The 23,811-nt window shown below is 39.8% G+C and overlaps 1 protein-coding gene across 2 annotated transcripts in view; it reads right to left on the bottom strand.

The window, feature by feature from the left end:
- Positions 1-23,811, bottom strand: part of PUS7 (pseudouridine synthase 7) — a 49,183-nt gene that overhangs the window by 24,156 nt on the left and 1,216 nt on the right. Inside the window, exons 2-9 of one of the 2 annotated variants that reach the window (XM_080701556.1) lie at positions 22,055-22,139; positions 21,813-21,914; positions 17,007-17,151; positions 12,747-12,764; positions 10,255-10,366; positions 8,014-8,091; positions 2,913-3,041; positions 1,537-1,662 (exon numbers count right to left, since the gene is read on the bottom strand). In XM_080701556.1, coding sequence (XP_080557682.1) covers positions 1,537-1,662; positions 2,913-3,041; positions 8,014-8,091; positions 10,255-10,366; positions 12,747-12,764; positions 17,007-17,151; positions 21,813-21,914; positions 22,055-22,139 — 795 coding nt within the window. The remainder of the gene's footprint in view (positions 1-1,536; positions 1,663-2,912; positions 3,042-8,013; positions 8,092-10,254; positions 10,367-12,746; positions 12,765-17,006; positions 17,152-21,812; positions 21,915-22,054; positions 22,140-23,811) is intronic. The other variant, XM_080701557.1, reaches the window with a different exon arrangement.

Here is a 23,811-nt window from a genome sequence, read left to right as displayed (position 1 = left end):
GATTAAGCGAGATTAGCCAGTCACAGAAAGTGAAGGGTCATATGTTTTCCCTCATATGCAAAGACAGGGAGTAATCAGGATACGAGAGGCACTTTGGATATAGAGGAGAAACCCCAGTGGAGCAAGGAAGGGGTCCAGGGAAGGGGTGGGAGGAATGAGAATGAGAGGAAACACTTCCATTGACATTATCTACATAAGAGAGAATACCAATCTCAATATCATGCATGAAGAAGGATATAGGACAGGGAGTCAGAGGGAAGCTCACGGAGGGCTGCGTGCATGAATGTCACTGCCACTCTGAACTACATTATGATGTCAGACTACAACGTACCAATAAATGTATATATTGATTCTCTTCATTCATAGAAAAAAATAGAATCACTAAGCTGTGGAGTGCCTCGTTAAGTTGCTGAGGCTAGCTGCAAAAACCTGCAGTTCTCCTGACTTCCATGTACTGGGATTAAAAATGTGCCCCACCACACCTGGCTTCACTGTGGTTTTGACTTGTATTTTCCTAGTGATGTTGAGCATCTTTTCAGTTGTTTACTGGTCATTTCTGTATCGTTGGAGAACAGTGTATTCAAGTCCTTTGCCCAAAAGTAGGTTTATAAATTCAAATTTTAGCTAATATTTCTACTCTAGTTTACCCTAGAGGGGTTTTTATTATCTGAATGTGAATTACAGTTCTTAAAATAAATTCCACTTCACTAATTTTTTTTTTGGGGGGGGGTACTGGGGAATGAACCAGTATTGCAAAATTAATCAATCAATAAATAAAAAATAAAAATTTAATAAGCTGAGAATTACTTTACAGAGACTATAGACCAATCATTTCTGTCTGGCTACTCTGGGACAGAAGTTATTTAATTATTTACATACACTTACTTGACTGAAGACTTATATGCAAAAATAAAAACAACCGGTGGTTTCCTTCCTTCCTTCCTTCCTTCCTTCCTTCCTTCCTTCCTTCCTTCCTTTTTGGTGTACTGAGAAGGAACCCAGGGGCCTTCTACCTCCAGGCTATACTCCTAGACCTATTTTCTATTTTATTTGGAAACAGGGTCTCACTCAGTAGCTGAGAGTCTCACTCAGTAGCTGAGGCTGGCTTTGAACCTGTGTGATCCTTTGTCTCAGCCTCCCAAGTACTGGGATTACAAGCGTGCACCACCACACCCAGCTTAGAACCTTTGGTTTCTAGAGTGGGAGAAAAACTTACTGTCCAAGTCATATTCATTTTTTGTGTGTGGTACTAGGAATTGAACCCAAAGGCACTTTACCTCTGAATTAAACCCCCAGTCCTATTTTGAAACAGGACCTCATTAAGTTGCAGAGGACCTCATAAGGTTTATAATTTTGAGATGATTTGTATCTTGTGCTTGTGTTATCTTAAAATAATCCAAAAATTAAAAGGAGGTTGTAGATCAGTGGTTCATTTGCCTTAAACATGGAAAAATCAGAAATAAGTAAAAGCACAAAAAACACTGGTTCTTTTTAAAGAGATCACTTTAGATAAAAGTCACAAAATTAAATACAAACCTTCCAACTTGATATGTAGGGACGGCAGTAGTTCCAAATCGTTGCATTCCATAGTAGTTAATAAATCCAATCTCCTTGAGAGAATTCATAGCTTCTTGTACTTGGTCGTCAGTTCCTGTTATATTTCTGCATGGGCCCAAATTATCCAGAGAAGAAATTTAAAACCAAATGCATTTTGGGATATGTACCATGGCTTATGAACTGGCTTCCATGCATCCCCTTTGTTCTTTTGTAGAATTCTTTCTACATCATGAGGGTTCCTCATTTGTGAATTGTGGTAATATATTTCTAACAGTAAATCTACCATTTTAGCTACTTTCAAGTGTGCAAGTCAGCAGCTTTAAGTATATTCACGATGTTATACAACCTTCACCATTATCTACTTCCTGAACTTTTTGTATTTTCCCAAACTGAAATTCTGTACCTATTAGAAAATAACTCTCGAGCTGGGTGTGGTGGTGCACACTGGTTATCGCAGCATTTGGGAGGTTGAGACAGGAGGATCGCAGGTTTGTGACCAGCCTCAGCTACTTAGTGAGGCCCTTTGCAACTCAGTGAGACCCTGTTTCAAAATAAACAATAAAAAATAGGACTAGGAGTGTAGCTCAGGGATTGAATGCCCCTGGGTATTATCCCCAGCACCACTAAAACCAAACCAAAACACCTCTTATCAGGTGGCAAACACCTGTAATCCCAATACTTGGGATGCTGAGACATGAGGACTGCAGGTTGGAGGCCAGCTTCAGAAAGTTAGCAAGACCCTGTCTCATATAAAAAAAGAACAAAAAGGGCTGGGGGTATAGATCAGTGGTAGAAAACCCCTGGGGTTCAATCCCCCCTCCTTAGTATTAAACCAAAAAAGGAAAAAAAAATCTCAAAACTCTCCATTCCTTGTATCTCATAGAAATGAAATAATAGGCTGGGCATGTTGGCACATGCTTGTAATCTCAATAATTAGGAGGCTGAGGCAGAAATACAAAGTTCAAGGACAGCCACAGGAAGAAACACTCATTAACCTAGCGAGATCATACTTCAAAATAAAAATAAAAAATAGGGCTAGGGGTGTAGCTCAGTGGTAGAATGTCCCAAGGCTCAATTGCCAGTGCCAGAGAGAGAGAGAGAGAGAGAGAGAGAGAGAGAGAGAGAGAGAGAAAAGAAAAGAAAAGAAAAAGAAGAAGAAGAAGAAGAAGAAGAGATCATAGATTATTTCTTCACAGTATCAGAAAAGGCAGTTTTTCTAAAGGTTGAGAGGACTGTCAGTCCCAGTCTGCGCTGCCTTCCCTTGCTGTTAGCACCAGCTAACCTGCATCTACCTGATTGACTCAAGGTGACCCACCAAGACACTCTGTTCTGCATCTCTTCCTCTGGCTCTTTACCTGAGGACAACAGTAAAGTGATTTCCTTGAAGCTCTCCCAATTTCAGAGGGTTTTTCTGATAGCTGAAGTTTCCTAGCTTGAAGTTCATCAAGCACTTGTTCAGATGGGCAAGTCTTTGTGCAGATATTCTAAAAAAAAAAAAGAAAAAAAGAAAAAAGAGTATCATAAGATACTGTCTGACTGAAATAGTCTAGGACACCATACTACAGAACACACAATTATAGCTGTGACTGTTGGGAAAGACAGGCAATGCAGAAGGCGGGGTGGTAACTTTTCTCTCTGGACTGTTCCTTCTGCACTACAGTGCCTGCCCCTATGGGAATGACTTGACTTGGGCCGACTTTACACACTTAAATCCTTTTGTTCTTTATACACTGAGGCTGTCCTCCAAGCTGCAATCCTTCTGTCTCAGCCTTCCAAGTACTAGGATTACAAGTGTGTACCACCATGCCAGCTAAAATTTTCTTTTATGTGTGTGTGGGAGGGTGAGAAAAGGGATAGTGGCAGAGAACAATACTATATGACTATGAAAAATGGTATCAAGGATTTAATAATGGTTAGTCATATTTTTGCCTATCAGAAAAATACTGTAGGCTGGGCAGTGGCAGACACTTTTAATCCCAGCATTGAGAGGTTAAGACAGGAGGACTGTGGTTCACAGACAGCCTCACCTACTTAGTCCCTTTGCAACTCAGTTGAGAACCTGTTTCAAAATAAAGAATAAAAACAGGGCTGGGGATGTAGCTCGGAAATAGAATGCCCCTGGGTTTCATCCCCAATACCCCCCCCCCAAAATGATTTTTTATTGTTAATTCACAGCAAATTAAATGACTAACTAGAAAGCATGACAGGCTTGGCGTGGTGGCGCACGCCTGTAATCCTAGCGCTTGGGAGGCTGAGACAGGAGGATCGAGGCCAGCGAAGACCTTCAGCAACTTAGTGAGACCCTTTACAAAAATAAAATAAAAAAAAAAAAAAAAAGAAAGCATGACAATCTCATTTGTAAACATTAGGAACCATGTTGCACAAAAACCTTTATTATCAAAGCCAGAGAAATTACGGGCCAAGCCCAGAAAGGAGACTGGAAAATAAATAAATCATTCTGAGTAAGACTGTTCCTATTTGAGATCCAGTTGAAAGTACTAGGATTTTATTATTTAATTAGAGTTACATGAAGCTGAAAAGAAATGCTACTTATCCCAGGACTGATCAATTCAGGAATAGTTAAAATCCTTGTATGGCGGAGTAGATTTATCCTGTTCTTCTGTTCTCAAGGACAAGGTTAATCTACTTGGCCCCATGGATCCATTAAGCAAACTTAGAGTGTAGCATGTATCTGTGTGATAAGGACTCTACTTCCAAAAGGCCAAAATTTAAGTGTCTAATATGGCTTTTTATGAAGTTAACAGGAAAATGATAAAGGAAGCAAAATTTTGTAAGAGCAGAGAAGTAACATCAAGTGTGACACCTCCTGGTTGACCAAGACAAAAGTATCTTTAGTCTTTTGTATTCAAATACTTCACATCATAAAATGCAAAATAAAATAAACAACACAGCAACATTTGCACATACCACTAGTAAAAGTTTGTTACTGTTGCTTGCTTTTTGTGTATTTGTGGTACTAGGGATTGTATCCTGAGGTTTTCTATCTCTAATCTATACTCCTAGCTCTACTTTACATTTTGAAAAAGAATCTTGCTAAGTGAGTGCACACTGGCTGCACATCTGTAATCCACCTATTTCTGCCTCCCTGGTGTGATTTGCTTTTAAGTCTACATAAATGGAAGAAAAGAATGGGAATAATCCATGAGGATGCAACGTGACACCAACCATTACATTATTCAAGAAAATCAGAAAAGATGTGGGAAGAAGCCAGATTACAGGATAATGTGGAATAAAGAGGAGCTGCCATCTCAAATTCTTTATAAGACGACAAGGGAATTACAAGTCAATATAATGTTTTTCTTTTTGTCAAGTGGACATAGATAACTTTATCTTTAATCATGATATAACTGACATATGGTAAGCTGCACATATTTAAAAAGTAAAAGTTTTAGCCAGGCATGGCGGTACATGCTTGTAATCCCAGCACTTGGGAGGCTGAGACAGGAGTATCATAGTTCACAAACAACCTCAGCTACTTAGTGATGCCTTTTGCAACTCAGTGAAAGCCTGTTTCAAAAAAATAAAAAATAAAAAATTGGGCTGGGAGTATAGCTTGGAGGTAGAGTGCCCGTGGGTTCTGGGTTCCATCTCAGTAACACACACACACACACACACACACACACACACACACACACACACACACACAAAATTTTAACAAATGCATCAACAGATAAAACCACCACCATATTAAAGATAATGGAGCCAGGCAAGACATGGAAGTGCACACGTGTAATCTCAGAGCTTGGGAGGTTGAGATGGGAGAATCATAGGTTCAAGTCCAGCTGTAGCAATTTAGGAGACCCTGTTTCCAAATGAAAAAGTAAAGATAGAGCTGTGGTGTAGAATGCTCACAGGTTCAATCCCCAGCACCACAGGGAGAAAAAATAAGATAATTAACTCATCCAGGTGTGCTGGCACATGCCTGTCATCCCAGTAACTTGGGAGGATGACACAGAAAGATTGTAGATTTTGAGCCAGCCTCAGCAATTTTTTTTTTTTTTTTTTGGTGGTACTGGGGTTCCTGGAAGCCCTTCTACCTCTGGGCTACACTCTCAGACCTATTTTAACATTTTTATTTGGAAACAGGGTCTCCTAAGCCAGCACGCGTGGCTGGCTTCGAACCTGCGTGATCCTCCTGTCTCTGCCTCCCAAGTGCGGGGATTACAAGAGTGAGCCACCATGCCCGGCAAGCCTCAGCAATTTAATGAGACCCTCAGCAACTTAGGAAGACCTTGTTTCAAAATAAAAATAAATAGGGCTAGGGGTGTATCTCACAAAAGTATAAAACCTCTAGGTTTAATCCTGAGTATCAAAACAAAACCAAAAACAGCAACAACAAGCCGGGTGTGGTGGCGCACGCTTGTAATCCCCATGCTTGGGAGGCTGAGACAGGAGAATCGCCAGCCTCAGCTACTTAGTGAGGCTCTCAGCAACTTAGTGAGACCCTGTTTCCAAATAAAATATTAAAAATGGGTCTGGGAGTATAGCCCAGAGGTAGAAAGCCTCTGGGTTCCACCCCCAATACCACCAAAAAACAAAACAAACAAAAACAAAACAAAAAAACCCAAAAACAGCAACAACAAAAAACAGTATCATTAACAAGTGATTTCCTCTGCCCCTTTGACATTTCTCCTCCTCTGTTATGCCTTACCTAACGAGGTACAATGAAATAAAAGCATCTGTGTGACTCCACACAGCTACTGAATTCATCCTTTTCCTTTTATTTTCCTATGAGCAGCTATTTTATATACCTCTTCTATTGCCCCAGAACACAGCAATAGCTCCAGGCTAGTTTGATCTGTTTTGCTCCACCTGTAATACTTAATCCAGCCTCTACACACTGCTCCCCTTGTTTAGATTAAGGCCAGTTATGGATTCTCAATAGGACCTACTGGGCCTTTTAAGGTCTGGGTCCAGCCTACCCCCTCAAGCTATATTTCTCCCTACACATCTACAAAACTAAAGTACCTGCCAAGTACCAAATGTGTTTGCTTTCCCAACTCCTTTGATTGTTTTTTTGTTTGTTTTGTTTTTACTATGAATTAAACCCAGCAGCGTTTCTACCGAATTACTCCCAGACTAATTTTATTTTTTTTATGTTGAAACAGAATCTTGCTAAGTAGCCGAGGCTGGTCTTGAACATGTGATCCCCCATCGCAGCCTCCTAAGTACTGGGATTACAAATGTGCTACCACCATGCTTGACTCAACTGTCTTTTTTATAAGCTATTTTCTTAGTTTGGAATAACCTGAACCCTTCCCAACCCTGGAAACATCTCCTCCCCTTCTAGAATCAGGACCAGTGCTTCTTTACTTGCAGTGATTCCTGCCACTCAAGGGATATTTGACAATATTGAGGAGCAGGGAGCTAATTCTGATATATGTTGGGTAGATACCACCACAAAAATTTTTCTAGCCCCCAAAGTATATCGTGCAGAGGTTGAAAAACTCTGATCTAAGCCGGGTGTGGTGGCGCACGCTTGTAATCCCCGCACTTGGGAGGCGGAAACAGGAAGATGGCACAGGTTTGAAGCCAGCCTCGCTGACTTAAGAGACCCTGTTTCTAAATAAAATATAAAATAGGTCTGGGAGTGTAGCCTGGAGGTAGAAGGGTTCCATCCCCAGTACCACCAAAAACAAACAAACAAACAAACAAACCTCCCAAAACCACTGATCTAAATAAAAATATACGCAGCCCATTTTCTACGAAACCTTTCCTTGCCTACCTTCCACATTAAATCCCCTCCTTTCCAGACTTTTTAATGTATACCTTTATTTCAGCATTCATCTCACTGGGGGACAAGTTTTACTTGTCTTTCGGCCTCATTAAATTATAATTGCTTCAAAAACAGAAACCACTGCTTTCATCTATGTATCTCTGGCACACAACAAAGAAGTTTAATCGCTGCTTTGTAACTGAATTTATTTTATTTTATTTTATTTTGCAGTACTGGGGATGGAACCCAGAGGCATTTTACCTATGAGCAATACCCCCAGCCCTATTTTTTATTCTTTATTTTGAAACAGGGTCTCAATGAGTTGCAGAGGGCCTCACTAAATAGCTGAGGCTGTTCATGAACCTCAATCCTCCTGTCTCAGCCTCCCACATGATGGGATTACAAGCGTGTGCTACCACGCCTAGCTTTGTAAATAGATGATTTAATGACTGAACAAAAGAGAAGAAAAAAAAAAACACTTACCTTGGTTATACCAAACAAAAACATCCTTTAGAATTTATAAGAAAATATAAATTTGATATAAAAATATTAAGAAATATAAATAGGAAGAAAAATGAAGTAGAAAAATAATTTCTTTTTAAAAAGCAGAGCATCATCAAAAGCTGAAAAGAGGTAAATCCTATAAAGTAACTTGAGAACTCTGAAAGACAGTGCGAGGATTTTTTTGCCATGCACATCCTGATGTACTCTCTACTTACTTGAGAACAGCAATCTCTTGAACTGTAATAGCCCTTTTATCTTTGGTTCCCATGTAAGAGAATATGTTCGGCTTAACTCTGGTAAGAGAGAAAAAACAACCTAGTCACATACCTTAAGGAAATCATTATTTGTCATATTTAAGTTTCAAAATAAATCTACTTAAAAGAACAATAAGAATAGGGAAACTAGCCGGGCGTGGTGGCCACGCTTGTAATCCCCGCGCTTGGGAGGTGGAGACAGGAGGATCACTCAGGTTCGAAGCCAGCTATGCTGGCTTAAGAGACCCTGTTTCCAAATAAAAATATAAAAAAATAGGTCTGGAAGTGTAGCCCGGAGGTAGAAGGGCTTCCAGGAACCCCAGTACCACTAGGAAAAAAAAAAAAAAAAAAGAATAGGGAAACTTTAAAAATTTATCTAGGAAAATAAATTGATATGTAGGTTGAAAAAGTAAATGATGTCCAAACAATTCCCTTCTTAACAGTGCATGACTCAGAAGACTTATTGCTGTGAGCAACTAAATGATGTTGTTCAAAGGCTTGAGTAGGTAGTAGCAAAAAAGCAAACGGCACATTTCCACCTATAAGCAACTGATTAAACTGGGAAAGTTGCAGAAAATGAATGTACTTATTTTTTTGTACTGGGGGTTGAACCCAGGGGTATTCTATCTCTGAACTATTCCCCCAGCCCTATTATACATACATATACATATATGTATACACACACACACACACACACTATGTGTGTGTGTGTTGCTAGGGATTGTACCCAGGGCATTCTTCCTCTGAGCTATATCCCTAGCCTGATTTTTTCTTTATTTTTTTGTGGTACTGGGGATTGAGGCCAGGGGCATTCTACCTCCAAGCTATACCCCCAGCCCTACTTTTTTCTTTATTTTGAAATAGGTTCTCAATAAGTTATAGAGGGCTTCACTAAGTAGCTGAGGCTGGCTTCAAACCCATGAACCTCCTGACTCATCCTCCCAAGTACTGGGATTACAAGTGTACACCACCACACCCAACTAAGCCTATGGTCTTTTGTTATGGCAGTTTAGACAGACTAATATACTGTGTTACCATGTTTAAACTGAGCTAAAGTCAGGAGTGGTGGTGCAGGCTTGTAATCCCAGTATTTGGGAGACTGAGACAGGAGGATGGCAGGTTCAAGAATAGCCTCAGCAAGTAGTAAGATTCTTCTCAACCTAAAGAGATCCTGTTTCAAAATAAAAATAAAAATAGAGCTGAGGGTGTAGCTCAGAGGTAGAATGCTTCTGGGCTCAATCCCCAGTACCATAAAAATAAATAAAATAAACTGAGTTAAACTTCCATCACACACAGATTTGCTGTGGTACCTATAGACATTTCTGTTAAAAAACAAAAAAAGCCAGTACATGCCTGTAATTCCAGTACAAGGGGAGGCCAAGACAGAAGGATCACAGGTTTGAGAGCCTCAGTAGAGTATGAGACTCTCATCAACCTAGTAAGACCCTGTTCAAAAAAACAAGGCACATGTGGCGGCTCATGCTTGTAATCCCAGCATTTGGGAGGCTCAGATAGAAGGATAACAATTCACAGGCAGTCTCAGCTACTTAGTGAGGCCCTTTTCAACTCAGTGAGAGCCTGTATTAAACCAAAGAATAAAAAAATAGGGCTGGGGGTATATCTCGAAGGTAGAATGCCCCTGGGTTCCATCCCCAGTACTGCAAAATAAATAAATAAATACAAATAAATGAACAAAAAAGTAAATAAATAAAATAGGGCTGGGGGTGTCAAATGGAGGTAGAATGCCACTGGGTTCAATACACACACCAAAAAAACAACAACAAAGAACCTCTGGTCCCTGACCCATTTTTGGAGATCACAATCTTTACTCCATTTGTATTCCTCTGAGATAATCTGACTGGTTTCTCGGGGTTTCCAGCCAGTTAATCTCTAGTAATTGAGAGCTCTCAGTTTGGAAAAGCCAACCACTGCACAACTACATCAAATATAGGCATTGGGGGAGAAAGTTAATTTTCATTTTCATTCAGATGGACTGATAACTCTCAATTACATGGTACTATTTACTTGTAGAATTTTTATCTTGAATTATTAACATGGCTATAAAAAAGAAAATTCATCTATTTTCTAAGAAAACTATCGCTGGTGGACACATTTTCTATCCACAGATCTTTTCCCCATTAGCATGGAATGAAGAAAACACACTGGTGTTGTTTTGTGTCAGAATAAGAACAAGATACTAACCTTAAATATTTGGACAATACATTAATAGCATCCATGGTATCTTTATTTTCCTTGTATAGGACGAAGTGGCAGTAACTTCCCCTAGATTTTGGCCAAGAATGTTTTCTTGGATCTTTAAAATAAAAAATTAAATGTTACATATACCATAATAAAAGTTAAAGAGTTTTTTCTTATGAAACCCTATGGAGCTTTTTTTGGTTTTGTTTTTGGCTATAGTATCCTTGAGTGACAAGTCAGATCTGGCCTGACAGGAGATACAGGGTAAGCTGTTATAGCTGTATAGACTACAGGTATTAAACTTTCTGTGATTGAAACTTAACACTGTCTATATTTAAAATCAAAACCTGAAATGAAGGTGGTATGAATATTGACTATTACTAATTAGCAATTTTCACACAGCAGATATATGGAGGAGGCCCACTGTTCCTATTATTACTTTTGTGTGTGTATGTGTGTAGCACTGGGGACTGAACTCAGGGATATTCTACTTCTAAGCTACATCCTACCTCTATTTTATTTTGAAACAAGATCTTACCAAGTGGGATAGGCTGGCCTTGAATCCGAAATCCTCCTGTTTCAGCTTCCCAAGCCCTGGGATTACAGCGTGTACTACCTTGCCTGGTTCCACATCTCCCACAGGGAGCCAACTGACTCCACAACACATGTAGTCCAAAGGGAACAAGCAGTTACTATTGAACCTGCCAGCCTCCCTTATAGCCATAGTCAGGTGCTCACACAATGTAACAAACTGCCTTAGCAACTGATTAGATTTTCTAAAGGCCACATCCAAAAGTTTAATATCTATAAATAGTCTACAAATGTCCACCTAATAGAGAAAGGAGCATTCAATATCTGATTGTCATTCCTGGAAAAAAAGAAACTCTAAAAATTAAGCCACATTAAATGCTAACTTCTGAGCCAGTGTTATTTCAACCGTTTGGCTCTTTGGAGATGGATAAATACTACATAACCTGATTCCTTCCTTCCTTTTTTGTGGTACTGGGGGTGGAACCCAGGGGCTTTCTACCTCTGGGCTATACTCCCAGACCTATTTTATACTTTATTTGGAAACAGGGTCTCACTAAGTAGCTGAGGCTGGCTTCGAACCTGTGCGAGCCACAAGCATGCGCCACCACACCCAGCATCATAACCTGATTTTCAATAATAATAATAATAATAATAATAATAATAATAATAATAATAATAATATTTATGGTACTGAGGGTGGAACCCAGGGGCATTTTACCTCTGAGTTATACTCCCAGCCCTATTTTTTAGTCTTTTACTTTTTGAAATAGGGTTTCACTGAGTTGTGAAGGGCCTTGCTAAGTAGCTGAGGCTGTCCGTGAACCACAATCCTCCAGTCTCTGCCTCCCAAATGCTGGGATTACAGGTGTGCACCACCACACTCAGCTTTCAAAATTATTTTTAATTGAATTTTTCAATTATTTTATGATCTAGAAATATAAATAAGCAACATTAGAATAAGACGCTTAAAAAGTTTTTTTTTTTTTTTTTTTTTTTTTTTTTGGCGGGTCTGGGGATGGAACCCAGGGAAATTCGACCTCTGAGCTACACCCCCTGCCCTATTTTTTATTCTTTATTTTGAAACCGGGTCTCACTGAGTTGCAGAGGGCCTAAGTAGCTGAGGCTGTCCGCGAACTGTGATCCTACAGGTCTCAGCCTCCCGAATGCTGGGATTACAAGCGTGCGCCACCACGCCTGGCTTAAAAAAGTATTTTGAAAAATCATTATTCTTGGAAAAATTCTTAAGTCACAGCTGTACTTTGGAGACATTGTATAATATTCATGAGTCTTATGTGACATAGAAGTGCAATTGTTATTTGAAAAACATGTCTAGTTCATTTAGCATCTGTAATTCCATGAAAGAAAAACTGTGAAATATTTTGCACAATCAACTAGAAAGAAAGAGTCCTTTTCTTTTAAAAAATGGTCCTTTGTCTCTTCCCTAAAATCTTTTCATATAAACTCATAAATCCTTTATCTTCAGAGGCTTATGTTTTCCTTGTACTGAAGTTAGCTGGATATATGGGTATATGGCTTTATCAAGGCAAAAACACTGCTTGATAACTGCCTAGTGATTTCAGCTACAATGTAAAGAAGTAATAAATAATAAAGCACCTTAGAAAACTGCCATGGTATGCATGCCTAGTAAATCATTTTCCTTCTTATTAAACATGTAAGTTCTCCACAAGTCTTTTATCCCATTAAGATGTATGACTACAATGCACCAATAAAATAAACAAATAAAGAAACATGTAAGTCTTTTCTGGTCTAGACAAAAAAGTATTACAAATATCTCTTTAGAGTTCTTGGTGTGAATTATTCGCAATTTCCTCAGAAACTTCAGTGGGAATATCATATCTGGTTTTCCTTCTAGTTCACTATCAGTTAAGCAAAGTGATTGTTAGCACTTGCAACAAATTCATTGGCATTTCATTTCATCTACATGAAACACCAACCGCTCTTACCTGCTGCAGTTCTGACCTCTGTCCAAATGCACAGCATAAAGAGCACAAAAAAGCAATGTTTAATATATAATATCAAAGTGCTTTAGAGGTGAACATGCAAATGATCGCATGGTAAGTTTATACTGAGGACTTCTATAGCACTGGTAGTCATGTGGTGAGTTAACAGCCATTCAGACACTAACAATGGGATGTTGTGGTGGAAACAGTGAACAAAAAAACTCATCTACAGGAATAGCCTCCCTGTCTCAATCCCTTCACAATGGGCAAGTCATTTCATCAGAGATATGTTTTCTTTTTTCTTTTTTTTCTTTTCTTTTTTTTTTTTTTTGGTGGTCCTGGGGTTCCTGGAAGCCCTTCTACCTCCGGGCTACACTCCCAGACCTATTTTTACATTTTTATTTGGAAACAGGGTCTCCTAAGCCAGCGCGCGTGGCTGGCTTCGAACCTGCGCGATCCTCCTGTCTCTGCCTCCCAAGCGCGAGGATTACAAGCGTGCGCCACCACGCCCGGCTGAGATATGTTTTCTTAAATATGAAAGGACACATCCAAAATTCTATTTGTGATTATCTTTGATGGTGAAGCTACCAGTAATCAGTTTTGCTTCAAGCTTTTCTGTTCTATTAGTTTCCTGGATTCAAGTACAATTCTTTTTTGCAGTACTAAGAATTGAACTCAAGGGCATTCTATCTCTGAACTATACCCCCCAACCCTATTTTTTTTTTTCTTTATTTTGAAAGAAGGTCTCAATAAGTTGTGGAGGGCCTCCCTTAAGTAACCGAGGCTGGCTGCAAATACAGGATCCTCTTGTCTCAGGCTCCAAAGTACTGCGATTACAAGTGTGTGCCGCCATGCCAGTTATAAGAACATTTTTGAGATAGGGAAAAACTGAATATGTAGTAGGTATTTTATGATAAGAAATTTTTGTTGTTGTCGGGTGTAATAATGGTTTGCTGTTTTATTCCTTATCTGGTAAATACATACTTAAGTATTTGAGTGAAATGATGTGTTATGTAGAGTTTGCTTTAGAATGCTCCAACAAGAAAAAAGTGGGAAGGATAGACAAAATAAAGACAGACAGAAGGCTGATAATCTTGAAGATGGCTGACGGACACATAGAAGTTCCATACACTTTTTCCTCTATTTGCATGCATATTTGATAATGCACACAATAAGAGTTTAAAAAACAAGTACGATAAAAGTTGATGCAGTATAGCTACATTTTTCCTTAACTACCAGCCCTTCAGTGAATTCACAATTAAGTATAATGGTAAGAAATAAACGAAGACACAAGACTGAAAAACTTAATGCTATTAGCCCTTAACAGAAACCTTACTAAATATTTGAGCATGCATACAATTATCTTCTCTGCCAAAAACAAATGCAAGTATTCTCTTTCTACACACACTCAATATTCAAAAGAGCAAAACATTTGCATTGATTAACTGGGAAAATTATATATATATATATATATATATTTTTTTTTTTTTTTTTTTTTTGCACAGCTCTGGGGATGGAACCCAGGGGCATTCAACCTCTGAGCTATGCCCCCTGCCCTACTTTTTATTCTTTATTTTGAAACAGGGTCTCATTAAGTTGCAGAGGGCCTCACTAAGTAGCTGAGGTTGTCTGCAAACCAGCATCCTCCTGTCTCAGCCTCCCGAATGCTGGGATTACAAGCGTGAGCCACCACACCGGGCTCCAATTGGGAATATTTTGAGTAACAGAAAATCAATGAGTCACAACTTATTTGAGGCTATTTGTTTGACTTCAAAAAACACCAACCCCTAAGAATGCTGTAGCATATACTTGGCTACAATATATCGTAAACAATTTAAGTGAATGTAAAATAACTTTCAAACATTTTGAGGCATTTAATAATGTAAATGCAGAGAATTCTTAGACTGGGTAATGTTTTCTATTTCCAGAAGGTTGCTTCCAACTTCTAAGGATCTGACATGGCAGGCCCAGTGTAAGAGAATGAAAACCATACAGAAAGAGGGGAACCACACTCAGAAGATTCCTTTACAGAAAGGTCCCAATGAAAAAGGAAGGAAAAATGTAGCTTGAGAAAGACAGGATGGGGTCGCATGCAGAACATTTTTTCCTTGTTTTTCAAGGCCATTCTCACCATGTCACCCCTGCACACCAACCTTTCACCTTCAAGGATCCTATTCCGTCCATCTTAATGTTATTACTCTCTTTCCTGAATTTTTCTTTTTGTGTGTGTGGTGCTGCGGATTCAACCCAGGGTCACTCTACCTCCAAGATATATACCCTAAGCCCTATTTATTTTTTATAACAGGGTCTCACTAAATTGCTGAGGCTAGCTTCAAACCTGCAATCCTCCTGTCTCAGCCTCCCAAGTACTGGGATTACAGGCATGCACCACCATGTCTGTCTTCCTCCCTCAATTTTTTTTTTTTTGGCAGTACTGTGGATAGAACCCAGGGGCATTCTTCCTCCAAGAGACACCCCTAGCCCTCTTTTTTATTCTTTATTTTGAAACAGGGTCTCATTGAATTGCAGAGGGCCTCATTAAGTAGCTGAGGCTGTTCTCGAACTGTGATCCTCCTGTCTCAGTCTCCCAAATGCTGGGATTATAAGCATGTGCCACCATGCCCAGCTCCTCCCTGAATTTTTGTTCTCCCTTCCCACTGGATCTCAATTCACTGCGTACAATATTTTCCAATCTCATCCATCAGTTCACTAAAACTCTTTGGCAAAAAGACACCAGTGATTTCCATGTTACTAAATTGATGGACATGTTTCAAAGTTACTAATTTGATGAATTATATGTGGCATTTTCTATTGCTGACTACTTGACTACTGGATCACCTATTTCTAAGGATTATAATACCAATCTCAAACAGAGAATCTGTACCTTACAGGCTCTTCCTCCTGTGCCTGTTGATCCTTAGTCCTTTCCTGGAAATTATTAATTTTAGAAAGTATAAAGAACCAGTATATATCACGGTGGAATTACTGTGACTACCCAGGGGCATTCTACCTCCAAGCTACCCCCCAGCCTTTTTTTCATTTTTTTATATTGACATTACAACCATTTCAAATGATAAACAATGAAAGATGGGCTCAGGTAAAAGGTAATCAATCTTTCTTTCTTCCTTACTTTCTTTTTTGAGGGGCTGGGGATGGAACCCAGGAGCATTCTATCTCAGAACTATACCTCCAGCCCTATTTTATATTCTTTATTTTTGAAACAGGGTTTCTCTGAGTTGCAAAGGGCCTCACTAAGTAGCTGAGACTGTCCGCAAACCATGATCATCCTGTCTCAGCCTCCCAAATGTTGGGATTATAAGCAGGTACCACCATGCCTGGCATGAAAGGTAATCTAAATATTCCATGTCTTTTCTTTTTTTGGTGGTACTGAGGGTAGAACTCAGGGACTTTTCTACCTCTAGGCTATACTCCCAGACATATTTTATATTTTATTTGTAAACAGGGTCTCACTAAGTTGCTGAGAACCTTACTAAGTAGCTGAGGCTGGCTTTGTGATCCTCCTGTCTCAGCCTCCCAGGTGCTGGGATTACAAGTGTGCGCCACCACGCCCGGCTAAATATTCCATAGTTTTAATGGTGTGAACCAAGAAGTTTTGTTTTTTTTGTACTGGGAATTGAACTCAGAAGCATTCTACCTCTGAGCTACACCTCTAGATCTGTTTTATTTTTATTTTGAAACAGGGTCTCACTATGTTGATAAGAGTCCCATGACTTGCTGAAACTGTCCTTGAACATGCGACCCTCCTGTGTCAGCCTCCCAAGTACTGGGATTACAAGTGTGCGCTACCACACCCAGCACAAAGTACTCTTACTTGGAAAGCAAAAGCAGAAAATATGCTCCTGGGATTGGTGACAAAATTTTGGTTCATTTGTAAGGTTTCTTTCCTCCACTAAAAACAGAGTAAGCCATAATCCTTCCATTTTCTCCTTAAATTGCACACAGGCCACTCTGCTTTTCAGGGAGCAGATCAAATTCCTAACAGTCTTTCTCAGGCACCACTGTAATTTCCACAAATCTTTATTTACACTGAAGAATAAACACCCCTACCTGATAAAACTGGTTGCAGGCTACTCTGGCATTTGAGGTCACAATATTCACCCTGAGATCAATATCTTTCTCTGAACAAAGCAAAGTGGCCCCTGGATGTAAACAGACAAGGCAACTGACAAGCAGGGTCTCCATCTCCCGACTGCCTACCAGAAGAAAGGGGTCAGTGTGAAAGGAAGTCATGCACACACTTACTTGCCAGAGCTTTTCTTCCCGCTGCATGGTAGGCTACTATATATTTCCTCCCTTCTCTATCCTCTGTTTTTGTCTCTAATCCTGGAAACAGAGATTTAATAGCTTGATGGATGATGGTTCTTTTTTCTTTGGTGTCCTCAATAACCTATTAAAAACACAGAGTGACTTACTACTTTAATAAACATTAAGTAGAGAAATAATGCAGTGGATTAGTTATTACTATGTGAAATAACAAAATAAGTTCAATTTCAGAAATAGTTTAAAGCTTCAGGACATGGCAAATCCTGAGCACCTGCTGATCAGGCATGCACATCTGTCAGGCACTATATTAAGCACTTCACATTCCCTGTTTTGTTTAATCCTCAAAATCTCCCTGTCATACCACCATTACATCTATTTATAGATGTTAAACTTGGTGGAGAGCCGGGCGTGGTGGTGCACACTTGTAATCCCAGCATTTGTGAGGCTGAGACCCGAGAATTGCGGTTCGAGGACAGCCTTAGCTACTTGGTGAGGCCCTCAGCAACTTAGTGAGACCCTGTTTCAAAATAAAGAAAAAAGGGGTGTATTCATTTCGAGTCACCCCTCCATGCCAGTCTGGTATGGAGCTGTATTTCTATTTTCTGTATTTCTATCTCTCTAATAAACTTCTTTAAATCTTCAGAAAAAAAAAAAAAAAGAAAGAAAAAAGAAAAGAGCAGGCGTGGTGGCGCACGCTTGTAATCCCTGCGCTTGGGAGGCTGAGACAGGAGAATCGTACAGGTTCGAAGCCAGCCTCAGCTACTTAGTGAGGCTCTCAGCAACTTAGTGAGACCCTGTTCCCAAATAAAATATAAAATGGGTCTGGGAGTATAGCTTAGAGGTAGAAAGCCTCTGGGTTCCACCCCCCAGTACCACCAAAAAAAAAAAAAAAAAAAAAAAGGTAGGGAGTATAGCTCAGAGGTCGAATGCCCCTGGGTTCCATCCCAGATCTGCAAAAATAAATAAATTAATTTTAAAAAATAATAAAATAAAAAATAAGCCAGGTATGATGGCGCACACTTGTAATCCCAGCACTTGGGAGGCTGAGAGAGGAGGATTGCACAGGTTGGAAGCCAGCCTCAGCTACTTAGGAGACCCTGTTTCCAAATAAAGTATAAAAATAGGTCTAGGAGTATAGCCCGGAGGTAGAAAAGCCCCTGGGCTCCACCCTCAGTACCACAAAAATAAATAAATAAATAAACAAACAAATAAATAAATAATAAAATAAAGAAGAAATTAACATAAACATAAAATTCAAAAACTTGCCAGGTGTGATGACACAAGCCTGCAATACCAGTACCCGGGAAGCTGATATTAGAGATAAGCCTCAGCCAGCAATTAATTTAGTGAGACTGGTAAAAACCTAGAGAGACTCTGTTTCAAAACAAAACAAGACAGAATTTAAAAAGAGCTGGGTTATAACTCAGAATTATAATCTTCAGCTTAATCCTCAGTGCCACCAAAAAAAAAAAAAAAAAAAAAAAATCTAAATCTTTAGGTTCTTTTTGTGGTACTGGGGCCTTCTGCTACACCCCAGCCATATTTTTTTTTTTAATTTTGAACCTAGGGGCGTTCTGCTACACCCCCAGCCATATTTTTTTTATTTTGAAACAGGTTCTAAGCCAGGCATTGTGGCACAAGTTTGTAATCTCAGTACTTGGGAGGCTGTGAGGTCCTCTGCAACTCAGTGAGACACTGTTTCAAAATAAAGAATAAAATAGGGCTGGGGTATAGCTCAGAGAGAATGTCTGAGTTCAATCCCCAGTACTAAAAAGCAAACAAAACAAACAAAAAAAAGCCCACAAATAAACAGGGCCTCATTAATTGCTAAATTGAGGAGGGCCTCAATAAGTTGCTGAAGCTGGCCTTTAACCTATGACGCTCCTGTCTCAACCTCTCAAGTACTGAGATTACAAATGTAAGACACCATTCCTGGCTAAAATTCTAAAATCTTGTGCTCCAAGATTCTTTAAATAGTGTAACACATTTATTTTGTTATAGACATCTCCTATAGTTGTTTTGTCCAAAACAGTAACCACTGGTAACTAAGCACTTAAAATGTGGCTAGTATGAATTGAGATTTGGTATCAGTACAAAATAACACTAGATTTTGAAGAGTTAGCGGAGGAAAAAAGGAATATAAAGCATCTCATTAATAACTTTAAACTGAACATATGGTGTTGAATGACTGTAATCCCAGTATTTGAGAGGCTGAGATAGGAGGATCACAGGATCGATGCTAGCCTCAACAACTTGGCAAGATCCTTGGCATTTAATTAATTAATTAATTAATTAATTTTTTATTTATTTGTGGTGAGGGTGGAACCCAGGGGCTTTTCTACCTCCAGGTTACACTCCCAGACCTATTTTTTTTTTATACTTTATTTAGAAACAGGGTCTCACTTAAGTTGCTGAGAGCCTCACTAAGTAGCTGAGGCTGGCTCTGAACCTGTGCGATCCTGTCTCAGCCTCCCAAGTGCTGGAATTATAAGCATGCACCACCATGCCCAGCAAGACCCTGTTTCAAAATTAAAAAGCAGCTGGGCATGGTGGCGCACGCTTGTAATCCCCGCACTTGGGAAGCAGAGACAGGAGGATTGCGCTGGTTCGAAGCCAGCCTTGCTGGCTTAAGAGACCCTGTTTCAAAATTTAAAAAAAATATATAAAATAGGTCTGGGAGTGTAACCCGGAGGTAGAAGGGTTTCCAGGAACCCCAGTACCACCAAAAAATAAATAAATAAAAATAAATTTAAAAAAAATAAATAAAAACCAGGAAAAGATGCCAGGCATGGTGGCACATACTTTTAATACCAGTACTTGGGAGGGTGAGACAGAAGGATTACAGTTTTGAGGACAGCCTCAGCAAGCAGTGAGACCCTCATGAACCGAGTGAGAACTTGTCTCAAAATAAAAATAAAAAAGAGCCGGGCGTGGTGGTGCATGCTTGTAATCCTAGGACTTGGGAGGCTGATATAGGAGGATGGTGGTTTCCGAACATCCTTAGCTACTTAGTGAGGCCCTTTTGCAACTCAGAGAGACCTTGTTTCAAAATAAAGAATAAAAAATAGGGCTAGGGATGTAGTTCAGAGGTAGAATGCCCCTGGGTTCCATCACCAGTACCGCAAAAAAAAAAAAAAAAAAAAAAAAAAAAAAAAAAAAAAAAAAAAAAGAAAGAAAGAAAGAAAGAAAGAAAGAAAGAAAGAACAAGATGAGGGTTTAACTCAGAGGTAGAACAACCCTGGGTTCAGTCCACAGGACCACACACAAAAAGGCATGAACTATTCTATTTAGTAGCTGAGTTTTCCTTTTCTCAAATAGCAGAAGTGGGCCCAGATTGAGAAAAATATTCCCATTCTTCCTTCTCCTAGCTATTGCCCCCTTTCTAGCTCCTTTAGAGACCAAGAAGCTGTTGAAGCCAGTGCCTCCAGGTCAGGGCCACACATGGTCTCATCAGGTAAGCAGAAGTCTTATTGCAGGCCGGGCGCGGTGGCGCACACTTGTAATCCCCGCGCTTGGGAGCTGAGACAGGAGGATCGCTCAGGTTCGAAGCCAGCCTCAGCTACTTGGTGAGGCTCTCAGCAACTTAGTGAGACCCTGTTTCCAAATAAAATATAAAAAAAGGTCTGGGAGTATAGCCCGGAGGTAGAAAGCCTCTGGGTTCCACCCCCAGTACCACACAGACAAAAAAAGTCTTATTGCAGCAATAGAACTGTTATTTTGTGATGCTAAACAACAAGTTTTTCTTTTTGTGTGTGTGGTACTGGGGATGGAATCCAGAGGCATTCTACATCTGAGTTACACTCCCAGCCCTATTTTATAATTTTGAAACAGGATATAAGTTGTATATGGCTTCACTAAGTGGCAGAGGCTGGCCATGAACATGCAATCCTTCTGTCTCAGCCTCCCACGTACTGGGATTACAAACATGTGTCATCACCACATCCAGATAAACAACAGGTTTTTTTTTTAAATTTGTGGTCATGAACACACACACACACACACACACACACAAACTCTCTCTCTCTCTCTCTCTCTCTCTCTCTCTCTCTCTCTCTCTCTCTCTCTCTCTCTTTCTCTCTCTCACAGAATTGCAAAGTGCCTAAGTAGCTAAGGGTATACACGAACCTCAATCCTCCAGTCTCAGCTTTTCGAATGCTGGGATTACAAGTGTGTGCCAGCATACCCAGGTATGTAAACTTTTTTTTTAAATGAAAATATAATTCTTGAGTTGGATGTAGTGGTGCATGCCTATAATCCCAGTACATGGAAGGCTGAGACAGGAGGACTGCTGGTTCGAGAATAGCCTCAGCAAGTAGTGAGACTTTCATCAACCTAGCACAATCCTGTTTCAAAATAACAGTAAAACAGGGATGGGGACGTAGCTAGGCCACCCCCCCACACACACTCAAAGCCAAGGATGGTGGCGCACACTTGTAATCCCAGCATTTGGGAGGCTGAGACAGGAGGATCTTGGATTCTGGACAGCCTCAGCTACTGAGTGAGGCCCTCTGCAACTCAGTGACACCCTGTTTCCAAATAAAGAATAAACAGGACTGGGGGTATAGCTTGTAGATAGAATGCCCAGTACCACAAACAAACAAACCCAAATCTGGACACTTGTTATCTTCTGATAAAAAGCATTTGTTAGATAGGATAGTATCCTTTTAGATCAAATAGGGAAAAGTTTTGCTAAACCTTATCATCTTTCCAAGGGACCTCATTAACAACCTCCAAATGGAAGCAACTCGAACCCGAAAGGCTGTCTCACACATCTGTGCTACTTGCCTCGATGGCGACACTGGTTTCCTTGTTTTTAAACAGCTGGAGCTCTTCCAACTGCTGCTTTTCTTCAGCAGTCAAAACTGTAAATACCTCTTCTGAAGGATCCTTTAAAATAACCATGAAAACTCAGTGAGTCCTAATAGAATTCAAAGCAGCAAAGTCTTATTTCTATGATTTCTAGGAAATGTTATTATTATTATTTTTTTTACACAGAAGGTGACTTTTGCTACAGAAGCTTCCTCTACCTCCTCATCCACTGGAACAGACAAATCATCCAAATGGCTGATTTTTCCATCTTTTCCTATTTCATGAACAACAAAGTCAGAGTATCTGATAAAAAGAAAACACACAGTGTTAGAATTAACATTTTATTTCACATAATTTTGGAAAAAATTTTATCAACAATAAACATTATTATGTATACCAAGGATTAAAAAATTCTAACTTTCAGTGTAAATTTATATGAAGTTTTTCTTTTCTCTCTTTTTTTAAAATTTTTTGGTGGTACTGAGGGTGGAAGCCAGGGGCTTTGCTACCTCCAGGCTATACTCCCAGACCAGTTTTATACTTCATTTGGAAACTGGGCCTCACTAAATAGCTGAGGCTGGCTTCAAACCTGTGCAATCCTCCTGTCTCAGCCTCCCAAGTGCTGGGATTACAAGCGTGCACCAACATACCCGGCTCTTCTTTTCTTTTTTTTATTTTTGGTAGGTCTGGGGATGGAACCCAGGAGCATTTAACCTCCGAGATACACCCCCTGCCCTATTTTTTAGTCTTTATTTTGAAACAGGATCTCACTAAGTTGGGAAGGGGCTAAGTAGCTGAGGCTGTCCACGAACAGTCATCCTCCTATCTCAGCCTCCCAAATGCTGGGATTACAAGCATGCGCAACCACGCTTGGCTTCTTTTCTCCTTTTATAAGAAATGCTGATCCAAACCTTGGCTCACACACACACATATATTACATATGTGTGTGTGTGTATATATATATAAATTTTTTTGGGGGGGACACTACTGTGGATAGAACCCAGGGGCATTCTACCTTTGAATTACACCCCCAGCCCTATTTTTAAATTTTGAAACAGGGTCTCACTGAGTTGCAAAGGGCCTAAGTAGCTGAGGCTGTCTGCGAACGGTGATCCTCCTGTCTCGGCCTTCCAAATGCTGGGATTACAAGCATGTGTCACCATCCCTGGCTTTGGCTCAGGTTTTATACCAGAAGTTTCCAGAAAATTTTCCAGAGAAGAATAGTGATAAATGCAAAACAAGTTTATTAATGTTATCTGTAATTAAATAGACAGCTCATACTTAATCAAAAAATAATAAATTGTTAAATAAGAACCCAGTAAGTCCACCAAAGAGCTACCCTGAAGCTTATCTCTATGTTAAATACATTACATATATTATCTACAATGACCTCAAAACTCCATCAAGGTATCCATTTTTATATACTTCTGAGGCTCAATGAACCTCTCTCTTTCTCTTTCTTGCTTTTTTTTTTTTTTTTTTTTTTTTGGTAGTACTGGGGATTGAACCCCAGAGGTATTTTATCTCCAAGCTATACCTGTAATCCTGTTTTATTTTTTATTTTGAAACAGGGTCTCACTAAGTTGCTGAGGGCCTTGCTAATTGCTAAGGCTAGCCTTGGACCCATGATACTCTTGCCTCAATCTCCCAAGAACTGGGTTTACAGGCATGCTTTACCATTCCCAGCCCAAGTAACTATTTTTTTTTTTTTTTTTTTTTTTTTGGCAGTACAGGGGATGGAACTCAGGAGCTTTCTACCTCTGAGCTACACCTGCAGCCCTATTTCTTATTCTTTAGTTTAAAACAGGGTCTCACTAAGTTAGTCGCAAAGGACCTCACTAAGTAGCTGAGTCTGTCCGTGAAACACAATCCTCCTATCTCAGCCTCCCAAATGCTGAGATTACAAGCATGTGCCACCACACCCATCTTGCCCAAGTAACTATTAGATGGTTGAATTAGATTTACACCCAGATCC

The sequence above is a fragment of the Muscardinus avellanarius genome, assembly GCF_963383645.1.
Source record: "Muscardinus avellanarius genome assembly, chromosome: 9".
Classification (NCBI taxonomy): Eukaryota; Metazoa; Chordata; class Mammalia; order Rodentia; family Gliridae; genus Muscardinus; species Muscardinus avellanarius.
The sequence above is the reverse complement of the archived record's forward strand: the minus strand, read 5'-3'. Positions and strand labels throughout refer to the sequence as shown.